General features: G+C 45.0%; 1 protein-coding gene across 1 annotated transcript; it reads right to left on the bottom strand.

Moving 5' to 3' along the window:
• Positions 1-407: 407 nt before the first annotated feature.
• Positions 408-16,540, bottom strand: LOC124310813 (fibrillin-2-like). The gene is made up of 44 exons (XM_046774832.1): positions 15,825-16,540; positions 13,011-13,093; positions 12,839-12,928; positions 12,644-12,766; positions 12,434-12,529; positions 11,655-11,849; positions 11,304-11,552; positions 11,070-11,231; positions 10,822-10,986; positions 10,627-10,749; positions 10,430-10,552; positions 10,100-10,348; positions 9,697-10,032; positions 9,423-9,622; positions 9,177-9,357; positions 8,454-9,098; positions 8,261-8,386; positions 8,061-8,186; positions 7,868-7,993; positions 7,719-7,800; positions 7,479-7,645; positions 7,075-7,397; positions 6,835-7,012; positions 6,512-6,760; positions 6,227-6,444; positions 6,011-6,149; positions 5,827-5,940; positions 5,603-5,761; positions 5,340-5,534; positions 5,149-5,277; positions 4,836-5,084; positions 4,610-4,755; positions 4,435-4,543; positions 4,088-4,369; positions 3,838-4,017; positions 3,268-3,759; positions 3,005-3,208; positions 2,803-2,928; positions 2,504-2,743; positions 2,262-2,437; positions 1,998-2,195; positions 1,822-1,926; positions 1,390-1,752; positions 408-1,325 (listed from the first exon to the last, which is right to left on the bottom strand). The coding sequence occupies exons 1-44, from the start codon at positions 15,992-15,994 to the stop codon at positions 1,113-1,115; spliced, it is 8,604 nt and encodes a 2,867-aa protein (XP_046630788.1). The 5' UTR covers positions 15,995-16,540; the 3' UTR covers positions 408-1,112.
• Between the last annotated feature and the right edge of the window lie 2,020 nt (positions 16,541-18,560).

Genomic DNA, 18,560 nt, shown 5'->3' with positions numbered 1-18,560 from the left:
AGTTGATTCAGAGTTATAGATGTATCTACTATCTATAGCTCTGCTTGATTCTTGATAGGACTGGCGAAGGAATTATACAGTCGATATTTTGTTTCCCATTTCTTTTATTCGTTCTTTAGTATGGCTTTTTATTTTTATTTCTCAGACGGCACCTTTTCCGTAAACTGAACTGCTGCTAATTCAATGGCTTATTAGTCCGGTAGGCCGGGTAGTTTCTTTTGGAATATTCGGGGAATATTAATGATTGTGTCAGCTTCATGCAGTTGTTACTTAGCAGTCTTATTTAACAACTCAAATTTATTCTTATCCTAACTGTGTCTCTGATTACATTTAAGTATTATGCAACCATTGTTTGCATTTTTATTACTGTATCCATTTGCAAATGCACTAAATAATGTATCTGAAAATGAGGAAAGACTGCTTGTATATTCCACGAATCTGATATAGCACGCCTTCCAAAGTTTTGTGTGACAGGACATTAGTATTTATGTGGGTCATAACAGAGGAGTTAATTATAAGATGAAATAAAAGGATCACTCCTGCATGTAGTACTAAGCAGCGGCATTCTAGAAGCAGGACTTCTAAATCCTCTACAAAGGCACATTACTTTAATAGTTCCAAGGGGGGTCGGGAGAAAAGTTAAAACTGTTGGAACACAAGGCAGATTATTTACATTGTTATCATATCATCAGAGTTAGATATACTGGGTGAACAGAGCATAGGTCCCATATGGTCAAAACACTAATTTTGGAAGTTGCAATAAGGCAAATTTGGTGCGTTTAAAAGAGAAAATGGAGCACTCTCGATGACAGCCAAGTGTCTCGGGACACGATTACGGACTGGCAGTGGGAAGTTTTGTAAGTTTGGAAAGTGTGCAAGAAAGGTGGAAAGGAAAATTTTATTGATTGAAAAGTTTTGAACAACTTGAACGTATAGGAAGAGACAAATAATCAGACACCGGATGTGACATAATAAAAGGGAAACGAAAAATGTTTGTTGTTTTTTTTTTCTTTTTTTTTCTTTTAATCAACAAGAAATGATTTCTCTTTCATTCTCTTGTTTTTGGCAAAAAATTTCGCCACTTGTGGCAAGAAAAAGTATCTTTATGCTTTTTAAGGATCGACATGAATATGAACGTTGAAGTCGAGTGACTCGTCGACCTCTTCCAGCTGTTCGGCGTCATCATTCACGGCGCGAATTTCAACTTCGAAACGGCCTTCCTTCTTGAGACGGCGTCGGAAATTCAAACTCCAGAATCCGTGCCTCTTGCGAAGCTCAAATTGGTTTCCTTCGTTGCCTTTGGCGATCACGTACTCGATTTGCTCCTAAGCAAATTAAAATATGTAAGTTGAAAATGTAACAAATCTCGTATGGGGTGAAGACAAATACCCTCATGTTACGGAAAGCCGGTTGAAGCTGAATGATATTGGTGCGATGTTTGGTTTGATCCAGCGAAACTCGAATGGCCAATGGTTGGCTGGTATTCAGCGGTTCGGCGAAACTGTTCAGAACGGCAGTCGCATTGGTTGGTTCGCTGAAACCGTTCTGAACATTAGTCGAATTGCTTTTAGAATTGATGCTTCGTTTGCCTCTTGGACCGACGCCGTTGACCTTGCAAGAGAAGCAGCCCTCGGTGGAGATGATTTTCTCCTTTGAATTGTTGTACGGATCTAAACCGTTGGGGCCGTATTCTTGTCCGTCCCCGTTGAATCCGCCGTTGTTGATTGGCGTTATCGTCGAAATACAATGTCCCTAAGTTGCCAATGTCAATTAATTAAAAGGGTTTATTCATTAAAAAAAAAAAAAAAAAAAAAAACTTACTTGAGCAATTCGTTGGTATCCGGAAGGACATCCGCAGCTAAATCCACTGTTTCCTATCGGAGAACATCCAAAGGCACACGGACTATTCGAGCAACCGCTACTAACCTGTTGAGATCAAATGAATCAAAATGATTTCACACGATCATTTTTAAAAAATTGAAGTGAATCAATTTTACCTGGACACAAACGAGCAAAAGCCCGTCGAACTGATAGCCATCGGGGCAAGCACAGCGATAGCTTCCAAGAGTGTTTTGGCAGTTTGCATTTCCGCAAGGTGACATTTGCTGACACTCGTTATCATCGATGCACTGGCTGTAGTACGGGTGCTGGACGTAGCCATCGGGGCAGGCGCAGCGGTAGCTTCCCATCGTGTTCTATTCGTATTAAATTATTATTAACAAAATGAAATAAAATTTTCTTTCATTTCAAAGCGAATTCACCTGGCATCCGTTCTGGCATCTACTGTCATCCATACACTCGTCGTTATCCACACACTGATTGCCAGTTTGGTCCAGTTGGAAGCCGCGAGGACACAAACACTTGAAACTGCCGAGTGTGTTGATGCACTGGGCCGGGGAAATGCAAACGCCCGGTTGTTCGACGCACTCGTTGACATCTGGACAGTCAAAATGAACAAATAAAATTTTATTGTTATCACAAAAATCGATGAGTTGTTACTGACCAATGCATTTGTCGTTGACTTGCGAATATCCTTTAGGACAGATACACTTGTAGCTTCCGGGGGTGTTGAGACATTCGTGCTCGCAGTTGTGCTGGCCGGTGGCGCACTCATCCAGATCTCGACAAGAGACTCCATCGGGATTAAGGACATATCCTTTCGGACAGGAGCAGATGAAACTGCCCTCCGTGTTCATGCACGTAAACTTGCACGGCGGTGGTGTCAGTTCGCACTCGTTGACGTCTGGAATCAAAAGATCATCAGAAAATTGACAACTATAAAAATGAGGAAAATTCGCTGACCTATGCATCGAGTTCCGCTGTGATCCGGTCGATATCCCTTGTTACACATGCAACGATACGACCCTAAGGTGTTGATGCATCGTCCATTGCGACACAAGTTGGGAATCGTGTTGCATTCGTCGATATCTAAGAATTTACAAAAAAGGAGGGATGAATTAATTCACTCCGTCAAAACAAAATTGGCTGGCACAAGATAATCTACCGTGTCCGTCGACGGAATAACCAACTTCGAGACACAATTCCTCGTACTCTTCGCTGCCTTTACGAGGACAATGTTCGCACATGGGTCCCCAAGCCGCTCCCATTGTACAGCAACAATCGGCCTTGGTCACCTGCATCAGTCCGTCCGTATGCGTTGTGCACATTCCGCTCATTAATTGACGGAAGCAATATCCAGTTCGACGATCTGATCCATTGAAAGAAATGTCAAATGAATGGAAAACTTGAAGGAAAGTGAGAAATTACCGATGCAGGATTTTCCGTCGGAGCTGACTTCGAATCCTTCGTAGCATTCGCATTTGTACGATCCTTTGGTGTTGACGCAATGTCCATTCTTGCACAAGTTGCCGTTGGCGGCGCATTCATTAACGTCTCGACAGTCGTCCGTCATGCCCACTTGAGTGTAGCCTTCCGGGCAGATGCACATGAACGAGCCGATGAGGTTCTTGCAGGCGAATTTGCAGTTGTTGGCCGGAGTGGAGCATTCGTCCACGTCTTGACAGTGTCGGCCATCTGCGGCCAAAGTGTAGCCGTACGGGCAAATGCAACGGAAGGAGCCCGGCACGTTGTGGCAACGGAAGGCGCACTGGTGGCCAATTTCTTGGCACTCGTCAACGTCCTCGCAGATTTGCATGGGTCCCGGAGCGAATCCATCCGTGCAGTCGCATTCGAATCCACCCTCCACATTGGTGCAGGTACCGTTCCGGCAAATGTTGGACACGGCGCATTCGTTATCATCTGCCGTTCAACACACACACACACAATTATTTGAAATGACAAAATCGATCCTTTTGCTAAAATGGACGAAATCCATACCGACGCATTTGACGCCGCTGCTGTCCAATACGAAGCCCATTGGGCATTCGCAGCGGAAGGATCCGTCGGTATTGACACACTCGCCACCTTCGCAAATGCCCGGCATGACACTGCACTCGTTGAGATCCTCTCCTTTAGGTCCGCGACCGGCTCCACTTGGGCAAAGTTTCTCAAACTCGGCTAGAAAAAAAGTTGAACAAAATCGAATCACATTAAATTGTCACTACAGGGGGAAATGAATTGCGCTTACGGGATCCTTCAGACGGGCATTTTTCGCAGGCGTTGCCCCAAGCGCCTCCCATAGTACAACAACATTGGGTCTTGGTCATGGCCGTCATTCTAGGATCTGCGCAGCTGCCGCGTCCTCCGTTACGGAAAGTGTTGAAACAAAGTTCCTCGCGGACGTCGACACATTTCTTGCCGTCGCTGCTCAGGACGTAGCCGCTAGGACATTCGCACTTGAAACTTCCTTCCGTATTGATACAATCTCCCTCGTCGCACAGATTTTCATCCACAAGACACTCGTTAACATCTGGAAGTTATTCAAATAATTGGTTTTTCAAAAATTGGCAGGAAATTTGAAATGATTTGGTTTACCTGCGCAAGTGTTGCCATCGGGCATTAACTCGTATCCCGCTGGACAGGAACACACAAATGATCCCATCAAATTCTGACATTTTCCTGGAGCTGGACATGTTCCAGGAAGCTTTTTTTTTTAAAAAAAAAGGAGAAATGTTAAACAATTGTCGCAAAATTCAGGGATTTTTATTACCTCTGTGCACTCGTTAATGTCCCGACAGTTTTGTCCGTCGTCGGTGAGCGTGTAGCCATCAGCGCATTCACAAGAGAAAGATCCCACGGTGTTACGGCAACGACCGTTTCGACAGATGCCAAGGAGTAGACGACACTCGTCAACATCTATCAAAGGGGGAAAAAAGATTTCATCAATGCGGATCCCGACATTAAAAAACTAAAATAAAAAATTCACGTTGACTAACCGGCGCAATCGTTGTTGGGACTGAGTTTGAAACCCGAGTAGCAATGGCACTTGTAGGAGCCGAGAGTGTTGAGGCAGGTGCCGTTGTTGCAAATGTTGGGATTGCGTTGGCATTCGTCAATGTCGACACAAGAATCACGGCCGGGTGTCAGAGTGTAGCCGCTGCGGCAGACGCACTGGAACGAACCCTGGAAATTGTTACACTCGCCGTTGTTGCAAATACCGGGCCGATCGCGACACTCGTCAATATCTGCAGCAAATCAAAATTTAATTTTAAAAACTAAATTGTGTTGAATTTCTTTTTTTTTAAATACCAGCGCAATCTCGGCCAGTGATGCCGAGTTTGTAACCATCTGGACAAGCGCATTCGAAGCTTCCTGGAGTGTTGACACACTGGGCGTTTCCACGGCAAGGACTGGGTAGTCGGTTGCATTCGTTATCATCTGGAATAAGCGAATTAAATTACCATTTCCCTTCACAAATGGCAATCGATAATAATTTTTACCAATGCACTGGTGAGCATCTTCGTCGTAGATGTAGCCGCGATTGCACTCGCATTTGAAACTGCCGGGCACATTCATGCAGATACCATTTTGGCACATTTGGGGCATCAGCGTACATTCGTCGATCTCCTTGGACACGCCCGTCATTGGATCGATGATGGATCCGGGTCGATTACCGCACAAGGTCAGATATTCTCCTAAATGAATCAAAGTTGTTTTAGCCGAGAATTCCAAAGAAAAAACCAGACAATGGGAAAAGTCTTACGAGATCCTTGTTTAGGACACTCTTCGCAGTTCTTGCCCCATCCAGCGCCCATGGAACAACAGCAAACCATTCGAGTTTGCGGCTGCATCATGGGACTTCCGCAAGCGTTGTTGGTGAAGTTCATGTAGCAAAGCTCCTTGCGCATGTCGACGCATTCCTCTGTAAAGTTTCCAAATTAATTCAATCCGATACAAAAGAAACTGAATCATTGTTCCTTGACTTACTCCCTCCAGGAAGGAGGACGTATCCCTCGGGGCAGATGCAATTATATCCGCCGTCCGTGTTGACACAAGTGCCGACACCGCAAATCAACGGATCTTGAGCGCACTCGTCAATATCTAACAATAAATGAATAATTTACTTTCAAATCTGTTTAGGAATCATTTTTTTTTTTTTAAAGGTTCGTACCAACACACATGGCGTTGGCTTCATCGATCTGGTATCCGTCGTTGCAGGTGCACATGAAACTGCCAAAGGTGTTGGAGCAGCGACCATCTTTGCACAAGTTATCCATTTCCGAACACTCGTCAATGTCTTCCAAAACGACCTGGACAAACGTCAAAACAAAATTTCCAGTTCAAATAATGTGGCAAAAGAAAATAGTGCAGGATATTTTCAATTTACGGTTATCATGTTGGGTCTGAATCCAGATCCAGCCGGGCACAAGGCTTTCAATTCGTCAGAGTCTGGAGCTGGGCAAATTTCACACTGCGGTCCCCAGGCCTTACCGACGGAGCAACAGCAGGTGGATCGAGAAACCATGTCGTCCACATTGTTCGTGCAAACGTTACGACCGGCTGGCGTTTGCTGGACATCCAGGAAACAAGATCCCACGCGTTTGTCTGTAATTGTCAATGTTCCAATTAACTATCTAAGATATTTGTGGCAAAATAATTAGTGACAACTTACCGACGCATCCGTTCTGCGATGGGATCAGCTCGTGATGTGGTGGACACTGACAGACGTAACTGCCCTGGGAGTTAATGCAGTTTCCGTACTGGCAAGCCTGCGGGTTCTCGCACTCGTCGATATCCGTACAGTTGCCACCGGATTCATCCAGCGTGAATCCCTTGTCGCAGATGCAGCGGAACATGCCGTAAATGTTTTCGCATTTGCCGAAAACGCAGAGATTGCTGAACATTTGACACTCGTCGATATCTAGAGCAAAACAATCAAATCATTTTATTTATTTTTAGCCGGAAGAAAAACGAAAATGAAATTAAGAAACTAACCGACGCAGGATTGTTCATTGCGCTCATCCGGATGCATGAAACCCATCTCGCACTCGCAGCGGAACGATCCTGGGTAGTTGAGACACTGGCCGTTCTCACACAAGGTGGGATCGTTGGAGCATTCGTCAATGTCTTGACAGACGTAGCCGTTCCCGCTGAATCCCGAGTCGCAGACGCACTAAAACAACAAACAAAAATGTATCGTTTGACGTCTAAAATGAAATTCAGCTTGAATTATACCTTGAAGGATCCTTCAGTGTTGATGCATTGGGCGTCCTGATCGCAGCCGCCATTGTTGGTTAAACATTCATTAATGTCACGACAAACAGCGCCGTTGCCCGTGAATCCCTCGCGGCAGCGGCACTCGTACCCGCCCTCGGTGTTGTTGCACTCGGCGTTGACGTCACAGTTGAACGTGCCCAACAGGCACTCGTCGTCGTCCGTGCAGCCCGGGCCGTCGTCCTTGACGGAGTAGCCCTCCTCGCAGCGACATTTGTACGATCCTAGCGTGTTGTCGCATTCGCCGTTGAGGCACATGCCGGCCGTCGTACACTCGTCAATATCTGCAAGCACGAAAACGACACTTGAATAAACAACTTGTTTTTTGTTTTGTTATTTAAAAAAAAATTGTTGGATGGGAATACCTTCGCAAGTGATTCCATCGGAAGACGTGGTCAAACCGCCTTGACAGGAGCACAGGTAACTGCCCGGCGTGTTGGTACATTTGCCACCGTTGCAGATGCGCGGATTCTCTTTGCACTCGTCAATATCGGCGCAGCTTCTTCCGTCCATCAGCAGCATGTAACCCGCACTAATTCACCAGCAGAAAAATTAGATTTTTTTAAATTTCAAATGAAATCAAATTAGAATTAAGTTGAGTTTACCTGCAAGCGCAAGAGAAACTGCCCGGCGTGTTCATGCAATTGTCGTCGCAGCCTCCGTTGTTGACGTTGCACTCGTCAAGATCTGTCATTGAATTCCATCTTAAGAAGGATCTGAATCAAAATTTAAACTCAATCCAATTTTGACCTACCTTCGCAATGAGATTTCTGGCCGGTTTGCTGGTAGCCGTCGTTACAGACGCACTGGTAAGTTCCCATCATGTTCTCACAGACACCGTTGGAGCAGATGCCGCTAGTACGGGAACATTCATCGATATCTTAAAAATATTTCAAAATTGTATTGTCGGAATCAAAATGAAATGACCAAAAATCTATTTTGTTAACCTTTGCAAGAGCGTCGATTGGGAGCCAGTTCGTGACCGGGTGGGCACTCGCAACGGAAGCTACCGGGAGTGTTGATACATTTACCGCCGCGGCACAATCCGGGGGTGCGTTGGCACTCGTCGATATCTGGCAAACAAACAACAACAATCCAATCGATATCAATAAAGCTCACGATTCAAATTTGGCTCTAAATGACATACCCATGCAGATTTGCATCATCATCGTGCTCTCGTAACCTTCCTCGCAATCGCAGGTGAAACTGCCGTTGGTGTTTTGACACGTTCCGTTGCCGCAAACTCCCCTCATGATGTTACACTCGTCGATATCTGAAAGGAAAGGAAATTTCAAAAGTGATTCATTGAATTATGATGATGATGACGAATGATTTGATACCATTGCATTTGATGCCGTCTTCGTCGAGGGCGTAGCCTTGGTTACAGCGGCAGTTGAAACTGCCGATGCTGTTCTTGCAGCGGCCGTGATCGCACATGTCGGAGAAGGTCGTGCACTCGTTGATGTCCTTGCGGTCGACGTAGCCGTGGCCTTTTGGGCAGAGTTCCTCGAAGGTGGGCGAGCCCGGCTTGGGGCAAGAGTCGCAGGCGTGGCCCCAGGCTTTGCCGATGCTGCAGCAGCAGACGCTCCTCAGGTAGTGGCCCTCCAGCTCCTTGGTGCAGATGCCGTGGCGGTAGTCGAGGTAGCAGGGCTCCTGGCGCTGGTCGATGCACCGGGTGGCCGTCTCGTCCAGCGTCAGTCCCGGCGGGCAGGTGCAGGTGAAGGATCCCTCCGTGTTGACGCAGATGCCGCCGCCCTTGCAGATGCCCGGGTTCAGGTCGCACTCGTTGACGTCCGTGCACGTCTTGCCGTCCACTTTGGCGTAGCCGATCGGGCAGTCGCACTCGATCGTGTTGCACATCTCGCACGGACTGCCCCAGGCCAGGCCGACTGAGCAGCAGCACTCGGATTTCAACGTCAAACGGGGCAGGTTGTTCTCGCACCGGCCGTCCACCACTTTGGTCCAGCACGAACCTTTGCGGTTATCTGAAAATCAATTTGAAATTGGTTGAACATTTTACAAGTTGCCGAAAAGTTGTTGGCATCGATAATATTGGCACTCACCAATACAAACACGTCCGGTATTGTCCAGCACGGCTCCATCGGCACATTCGCAGCGGTAACTTCCCATCATGTTGACACACTGGCCGTTGGCGCAGGCGTCGATGCCCAGCTCTCGACATTCGTCGACATCCTCGCAGACATTAGTGGCCGTGTTCAATTGCGTTCCAGTCGGACAGATACACTAAAATTTAGCGCAATCAACAATAATTAAGTGGATCATTTGAATTTAGATTGGGATGGTATTACTTGGAAACTGCCCGGGGTGTTACGACACTGTCCCCCGTCGCAGAGGAGATTGTCGACGGCGCATTCGTTGATGTCCGTGCAAGTTTTGCCGGAACTGTCCACTTGGTATCCGGGATTGCAAATACAACGATATGTGCCCAGCAAGTTCTCGCAGGCTCCGTTCGTGCAAATGTTGGGATTCTGAGCGCATTCGTTGATATCTAAGTCCGAAATAGATTTCAAACCGATTATAAAAATTTAATTCAATCGAAAATTTCACAATTTGTTGTCTTACCGTCTCCGCTGTGAGTTTTGCCCGAGCCGAACGGACAAAGTTGTTCAAATTCTTCACTGTCCGGCTGAGGACAAGCTTGACAAGGTGTGCCCCAGCCCATGGGCTGGCCAAGGATTACTGTGCAACAGCAGCAGCTGGATTTGGTCACCATTGAAGTTGATGGATTGAGGCACTGGCCGTCGCGGAAGTGGGCGTAGCAGACGTCGCGTCTGGAATCCAGACAAGTGCGTCCGTCTATTCCCAGGACGAGTCCCGGTGGACATTCGCATTTGAAGCTGCCGGCCGAATTGAGGCAGATTCCGTTTTGACAAGGATTTTGGTTACACTCGTCGATATCTAATTAAAGTTGAGTATACAATCTTTGGGCGGATGGAACAAATGGATGATTGTTTAAAAATGGTACCGATGCAAGTCTTTCCGTCCGACGACAATTTGTAGCCGGAATCGCAGACGCATTTGAAGGATCCGTCCATGTTGATGCATTTTCCGTTGTCGCACATTCCCGTCTGTCCGCACTCGTCCATGTCGACGCAAAACGGTCCAACGGCCGAGCTGGAAAATCCTTCCTCGCAAACGCACTCGAAAGAGCCGGGGATATTCTCACAGCGGCCGTTCAAACAAATGCGCGGATTTTCGGCGCATTCGTCCAAATCTAATTGAGTCATTTAAAAAGAAAAAAATGATTTTGAATGTCCTCAATCATTTGTGGTCCATCTCAAATTCGATTTATTACCAACGCACGAGTGCCCAGATGGTGAAAGGGCGTATCCTTCTTGACATTGGCACTTGAAGGAGCCGTCCATGTTGATGCAAATTCCGTGGGCGCACATTCCCGTCTCTCCGCACTCGTCGTGATCTGAATATCAATTGATGAATCACTTGTAGGAATTCCATTTAAAAAAGGAAAAAATGATTGCGTTCATCAAATACCTAAACATTGTTTGCCATCGGAGCTCAGGTCGAAACCGGGCGGACAGGAGCAGGTGTAACTACCAACGAGATTGGTGCACTGGCCACCCTGACAGTATCCCTTCAATTTACACTCATCAATGTCTGTTTTAAAAAAAGGATAATTGGGTTTATTCAAAATCTGGATTAATAATTGTCACATTGCTGATTTATTACCTTCACAAATGCCAGTGGGACCGACATCGTAACCCGGTTTGCATTCACATTTGTAACCGTCCGGAGTGTCGATGCATTTACCGGCACCGCAAATGTCCGGTCTCAGAATGCATTCGTTGATTTTACTCAAGTGGCCGGCTTCTTGGCACAGCTGGGCATAAGTGTCTAATTATTTAAATTCACATTAGATGACAACAAATCAGAATTTGATGATGAACTGTTTCGGTTGTGGGGGAATTAAATTTTACCATCTGAGACTAATGGGCACATTTCGCAGACGCCATTGTCGCCCCAGCCTTTGCCCATGTTGATGCCACAGCAGCAATCTTTCTTGGTCAATTTGATGGCCAATTTGTTACGGCATTGGCCATTACGACCGATGGTGGTGAAACAATTGCCTCGTCGAGCATCTACCAAATTATCAAATGACATTTCTTATTTTATTCAGAAGCTGAAACCCCGTTTTTTTTCTATTTGAATACCTATGCAATGCTTTCGATCCTGGCTGGAAATGAATCCTTTATTGCAGATGCAGTAGTAGCCATTATCGGTGTTGACACATTGGCCATTGTCGCAGACGCCTTCTTGTTGACATTCGTCTGCTTCACGGCATTCATTTGTTTCTTCATCTCGTTCCTGCCCAGGGGGGCAATTGCAACGGAATGAACCGATCGTGTTGACGCACGTTCCACCCTCGCACAGCGCCGGAATAGCTTCACACTCGTCGATATCTGCCACAAATAATTCAATCAAAAATATAATCATTTAATTTTTTAAAAAAAAGAGAAAAAATTTGGCGCCAATTTTTGAATATGAAGGAAAATTCCACTTACCAACACATTGGCCGCTGTGGATATTGCGGAGAAATCCTTTGTCACAGTCGAGTTTCACTGGACATTGTTCGCACGGGTGGCCCCAAGCCTTGCCCACGGTTGCGCAACAAAGCTGCTTCGTGCAGACAACACCCTGCAGCTGCCCCTGGCACATGTCATTGTTGATTTTCGTGAAACACGGACCCGTCCTGTAATCTTTTTAAGTCGAATATTTTTATCCATTTAGAAGAAGTAGAAAAATAAAATGTTAAACATTCAAACAAACTCCCTTAATGGAGAGCTTATAAAGAGGTCAAGCGGGTTCGTGTCTTTTTGTGGATTCGGGTTTTTATTTTCATCCCTCCGACACCACCACCATCATCCATCCACCGGAATCCGGGACACGGTAGACAAAAAAAAAGATGATGGAAGAATAAGAAAAAAGAAAAAGAAAGATGGGGTCTTCTTCCAGCTGCAGGGCTATTGATGACTGTCATGTTTCTTTTTCTCTTGTTCCTCTCAATCTTTCTTGAAAATCTTTTTGAGAGATATTTTCTCCTTGGTTTCCCGTTTCTTTCCAGTTCAATTCGAATTGGATATGTCTCCCCCCCCCTCTCTCTAACACTTCACACGCAACCCTTCATCTGTCAGCTTGGGATGATCTTCTCCTGACTTATTCAAACTTTCTTATTTTAAAATTCGAAAAATAAAAAGGCTAAGGATTAAAGGAGGTGGGGGATAAATGATTCAAGGATTTAAAATGAATTTGGTTATTTTTCTTTTTTTTTTTGTTCACGTACCAGCCTCGCAGCGTCGTCCGGTGAATCCGTAAACACAAGCGCAGCGGTCGGGACCGATACAACGCCCTCCGTTCAAACACGGCTCAGTGCAAACACCTAGAAATAGAATTAAAAAAGCAAACGTCAAATAGTAAACGTCATATTTTTTTATTATTATCTTCACTGGGAAATTGACAACAACATTTCTAATAATTTAAAACTGTTTCCTACCATCTTCGCAAGCCTCTCCGGAGAATCCCGGACGGCAGACGCATTTTTTACCGATGCACGACCCTCCGTTTTGGCAAAGATTCGGGCACGAATTGGCCGCAGAAGACGATGATGAACCTCCATCTATCCCAAAGATGTATAATAATTAAAGAATGAATTGATATCAAATGGGGCGTAGAGTAAATTCATTTTTACCAATTGCGCCGTTGCCGCCATTGCCGTCGTTACCGCCGTTACAGACGTTGGGCCGAACGCAGCGGCCGCCACACGGTCGGGTGCAGATTGCTGTTTTTTTTTTATTTTTATTTATTTAAATATTTTCAAATGAAACTAAATTTTAAAATAAAATGGCGCATGGTACACTTACGGATGATACAGAGTCCAGTGCTTGGCCTCAGCGTCCATCCAGGGCAGCAGTAGTTGCGATAACGCGACCGACAGACATTCGGTCTAAACAAAACCGAAACCAACAAATTAAATGGCACGACCAAAGGAGAAATGTTTATCATGTATGAACCCTGTTGGCGGCGACCAAAACCCGGACCTTACGTATTATAATATTCATTTATTTTTATAATGACACAACCGTCACAAAAATGTCTCCAAGAAATGGAAGGCAGGGGGTTGATACCTTCATTTTGTTGCTTTTAGCACCAACATTCGAAAAAACTCGAAATTCTTTTTCAGAAAATGGAGGGGGGTTTCTTTTGCTGCTTTCTAAAAAGCCGTAGGCCTAAAATATACACGTATCAATCTGCGTTAGAGAGACTTGTTCTTCTTTGTGGGTTTGTTGGACGTCGAGCCCGTACGTGACCGCACCGATGTCGACGGATGGATGTCGGTATCCATCAGCATTAACTCCTCATTCCAACCGCCTCGAAATAGTTACACAAGTTCTCCTTCTGCTGCTGCTGATGGCCTTCAGGTTCCGCCCATTTTTCTAGACTCTTTGCCGTTTTATTTTATTATCGATGCGATGACAAAATAAAATACCAGACGCCAAGGCCGGCCGATGATTAACTTCAAAATCCAAATGAATTTAAATCTTGTTTGATTATTATTTCGCGTCGGCAGCACATCAGCGACACGCTTTTGCCAAAAAATCGGCATTCTTCATTCCGAGCACGTACGACACCATTGGCCAGAGCGCGCGCCCCAATGCAAAATGCTATTAGTTTCGGCCCGGCTGACCATATACGTCGGCCAGCAGCAGCTATGGCAGCAGCTCTGGCAGCAGACGGCCTTGTTTTTCTCTTCTTTTCTTCCCCATCATGTCCGTTCCGTTCAAAAAGGAACGACTTAACGACCCTCTCTCGGCTTTTTTAACTATTCGCGAGAAAATCACCAGAACGTCGAAACCTTGACGGATGATGATGACCCCTATATACCAGTCTCACCAATGCCGCCCAGCCCCAAAGTCTTAACGCTCCTATTTGTTATGTCTACGTGATAAAAAGAATGACTCTCTAGTTTCCAAGGGGAAAAATACCAAAAAATACCAAAATGAAATGTACTGCTATACAAGTTGCTGGGTCATACTCGGAATGTGTCGTGTCCGGAGAAAGAAAGAAGAAAAAAAAAATTAAAATTCTTCCGGATGGAATAAGCGGGGTTGCACAAAGATTTATCAGGTTTGACAGGGATCAACTTTCCAGTGATTCATGTTCTCTCTCTCTCTCTCTCTCGCTTTCCCAGCTAGGGGTTATAATGTATCTCTCATGACAATGGCGAAGAAATATAGATGTAGACCCACCCAGCATATTTCAATTTCAAAAAGAAGAAGAAGAAGAAGAAGAATAAGAAGGTAGAATAAGAATAAGAATATCAGTTCTTTTGTGATGACAAACAACAATTTGTGAGTGGGGGATAGAACTGTCGACGTGAATCGGAGATCATCCGACTGTGTCCTTATGCGTGTGTATCTCTCCCGTCTCATCTCTTTCTCCTTGATTTCTTGTCCGGCGTCTTCACGAAGGAATAGGGGACACCAAAATCGGACTGGTATGAACGAACGAACCAACGCTCAGCTGCTGCCAGTAAAAGGAGGGAAAGTTGTTTTGGACAAATCTCATTTCGACGACGACACCAATTTTCCCTACACAGCCAACTCAAGGACGTCTACAAAACAAATGAACGACAGCAGCAACGAGTCTGACCAAAAAAAGAACTAACACAAAATAATAAAATAAAAAAAAAACTGTTTGAACTTTGGGCCCATTGACGCAACATCCTCTCCCGAAAAAGGAATTTTTCTTTTTTAAATTTCAATTCCGGCGATAAGACGAAATGTGTGCTGCTCGGTTGGTAACACGAGAAGCGAATGAAAATGGCGACACAGCGGCCAATGGAGAATTAATACAGTTTATATACTGGACGCGGGATCAGTCAACCGGAGGTCGTGAGCTGTAGAGAGATGCTGGGCAGAAGAAATCGTTCGTGAAAGAGAGATGCTTATCGGCTCTTGTCTCCCAGCTCGGAGAGAGAAACTTATGGGGATGTTGCACAGCATCTCGAAAAGAAAAAGAAAAAAAACCAATGGGTTCCTCCTTCTTTTTTGAACCTCCCGCTGAGGTGAATCTCTCCCCCCCCTTCACCCAAAAGGAGGAAAAATAAGTCTCGACCTTATAAGGCACACACAACTTATGACACACCTTTTCCCTTTTTATTTTTTTATCCATCTCAACCGCATCTTCTTTTTCCAAAGGGAAAAAGAAGAAGAAGAAGAAAGGGTATAATTTTATTCTTCTTAGCTTCGACTACATTCGGTTAGAGAGCCATTACAGCCGACACCAGGCCGACATCTTTTTTTCCTTCTTCTTATATTTTGTTATCCCTTTTTGTCTGTTTGACCTCTTGATGTTTTCGAGGTTGTTCTCTCTCTCTCTCTCTCCTTCTCTCTCCATCTTCTAGCGCCTTAAGAGTTAAGAGTCACGACACACACCACTACCAAAAAGACGATCACGTGATTGATTCACCCGATACGGCGTCTACTAGGAAATTTTCAAAAGTGACTTGACTTTTAAAATACAATTTTTATCGTCTGCCAGAGGCAATTTTGAGATAATTTCAAAGTTAAAATTATTTCGGTGACTTTTTTGGTTAAATTTGTGATCGTGACGTAATAATGTTTGGGGGTGTTGGTTTGGATGAAAAATAATAAGTGTGATAATAATAATATTACCCTCCGACAGCTGGTTGGAGTCCTCCGTCTTGATCTAATCCGCTGCCGCTGAAGGATCCGTAATTCTGCTGGCCGTTGCCGTTGGATTTGGCCAGGGCCAAGTGCTGGCCGTCCAGGAGACAGTGGAGGACGGCCAGGAAGGCCGATAGGGTCAGCCTTCGGTGTTGCATCGCTCTGATTCGGTCGTTCACGAACAACCAAACCCAAATCAAACTGGGAAGACTCTCGGCAGATACACGGACGGAACGGACGCGGGACTCACGGGCTGTGTGGAAAGGGACCGCCTCGCTCCGGACGCCGAGACAAGACGACTGGAGAGAATCCCTCGCGCGCGCGTGCACCAACAATAATATTACACACTCAAACAAGCACTCTCACACACTCACACACGCCACAGCCACACACACACGCCGAAACAAAACGACGCGCTCACGCACGCACCCAAAGACACTGGCGGAATTTCTTTTTCTCTTTTAGACCCGAAAGTTTTTTTTTTGTTTTCTTTTTCTTTCCTCGATGATGGAATCGAACGGAATTTGTCAACTAGCGCCACTGTCGCGCATCGGTCCCCGATTCAATTCTTATTTTATCTTTTCAAATTTTTAGCGCGCAAAATTCAAAAATGGGTTTGGCAGATTCAACGGGTGGCGATGGTCGACGGGCGCTGCTGGTGCGACCGTGGACATGATCAAGATGCGACTGTTGCAAGTCGACGCGGAGGACCCTGTGGTTGTTGTTGGCCGACCCCCAGCATCGGCCGTTCATCGTCCATAAGAAGAAGAAGAAGAAGATAATGTTTTAAAAAACCCCTCAAATCCCTCCCCCTTTTTTCCTCTCCTTCTTCTTCTTCTTCTTTCATCTCGTTTCTTTCTTCGTCTTCTTCTTTCTTTCTCCTTCCTGCTGGCTGCTGGGCTGGCTGCTCCGACGCCAAAGAAGCTTGCACGGGCCGCCCTTCATCTTCAATATTTTTCCGTTTCGGTTTTTTTGTTGTTGTGTGTGACTTTTTGGGTGTTGTTTGGTAAGTTGGCTGCTGTTGGCTTGGCTTATTCATCACTTATCGGATTGTATTTGAAAATCAATCAATCCTGATGGATCTTTCCTTCTTTTTTTTCTGCTTTTCTGGCTGTGCTGAGGGAGGATCAGTTGACAAGGCCAATCGCTACATGACGGGCAGATGATTCATTTCCCTCACACACATCTCGAAACAGATTGAAATCACCAAAAGGGAACCAAAGAAAGAAAGAAAGAAAAAAAGACACAAGTTTAGTAGCCTATTTAAGATTTTGATGGAATGTTATACTACATTTCGTCGAGAAATTACATATTTGATTGGGGTTTGTTATTTCCCGCCGTTTCCCGTTATGGATTCAAATCAAAATTATGGATAGTGGCGCAGCCAGCTGCTTCTTGATAATATTTTTCTCTCTTGAAAAAAAAAAATGTATTTATTCGATATTCCTTAAGGAGGAAGAAAGAGAGAAAACAAACCCAATCTTGATAGCGCATTTACACATCTATATGTATGTATGCACGAACACGCAGTTGCTGTGGCCCGCTCTTGCCTTATGTAGCTCAACATTATAAGATTGAGCTGTCTGGGTCTCTTTTCTGCCTCTCTCTGGAGAGAAATATACAGTCGAGGGATGCAGGAATGTTGCTGCGTTCGAACCCGATAAAGAATCAAAAGAAGAAAAGATCTTTTCTTTCCCCCCAAAAAAAGAATCAAAAATGGAAATCGACATTATGAATGCTCACGTTATAGGCGCAAATCTTTTTCTCTCTTGTGGTGTGTGTTCAAGAACTATCGAATTTCACACGAAACGAAACATGGGCGCCTCTCCTCTCGTTTGTGTGCGCGTTATTTTTTAGTTTTTCCGGTTTGTAGTAATCTAATAATCTGTACATGTACAATATTCCCCCCTTTTTTCGCTAATGACATTTCTCTCTCCGCACTCACTGATGGCCTTTCTCTTCTTCTTCTTTCCGACCCAACAAAGAAGATTTTCGCTTCCTCCTCTCCACGAATGATTGCGCCTATCCAATGGGCGATGAGCATAGAGGGGGAAACTGATGTGTATAGAGAGAGAGACTGAGAGAGAGTCACAACAGCAGCTGAAAGGATCGCATTACCGGGCGGACAAGGAACTTTAACGATGTCATTTTACTACTCCGCTTTTCTCTCAGCCTCGTTAGACGTGCGCAACTGAGTTGATTAGCGCTTTCAAAGCTATTATACCTCCGGCCCCTTTTTGAAATAAGGGAACCCTAGTGCCGATAACGAACGAAAAAAAAAGTCAAACGAAATGACAAAAAAAAGGGGCCAGCCCCGACCGCCATGTCACTCAACTCTCGGCTTAATTGGCCAATGTCTTTGGGTTCCAGAGACGACAGACAAAATGTTGCCCAATTGGAAAAATTGAAACAAAAAGTTTCTTGTGCTTAACTTTTTCTTTCGTATTCATAGTTGTATTTTTGTCTTTTGTTTTTTTTTTTTTTGGGGGGGGGGGAATATTCTTCTTGTGACGGCTGTTGTGTGTGTTGTTTGGTTGGGTCTTTGAAGTCATCGTGAGTCGCGTCGGGACGGCGAGGCGACGGTCCCAATCGGCGGGATTCAAACGAGATAATGTAAACATCGGTATCGAGTGGTTTCTTTTTATTTTATTTCTTTTTTTTTAAGGGTAAATAAGGCAAATAGCCCAAGGACCTTGGCTTCTTCTTCCGCCGTTTTTTTAATTT

Source organism: Daphnia pulicaria, chromosome 8 (genome assembly GCF_021234035.1).
Source record: "Daphnia pulicaria isolate SC F1-1A chromosome 8, SC_F0-13Bv2, whole genome shotgun sequence".
In the NCBI taxonomy this organism is placed as follows: domain Eukaryota; kingdom Metazoa; phylum Arthropoda; class Branchiopoda; order Diplostraca; family Daphniidae; genus Daphnia; species Daphnia pulicaria.
This window is presented reverse-complemented; position numbering and strand designations above follow the sequence as displayed.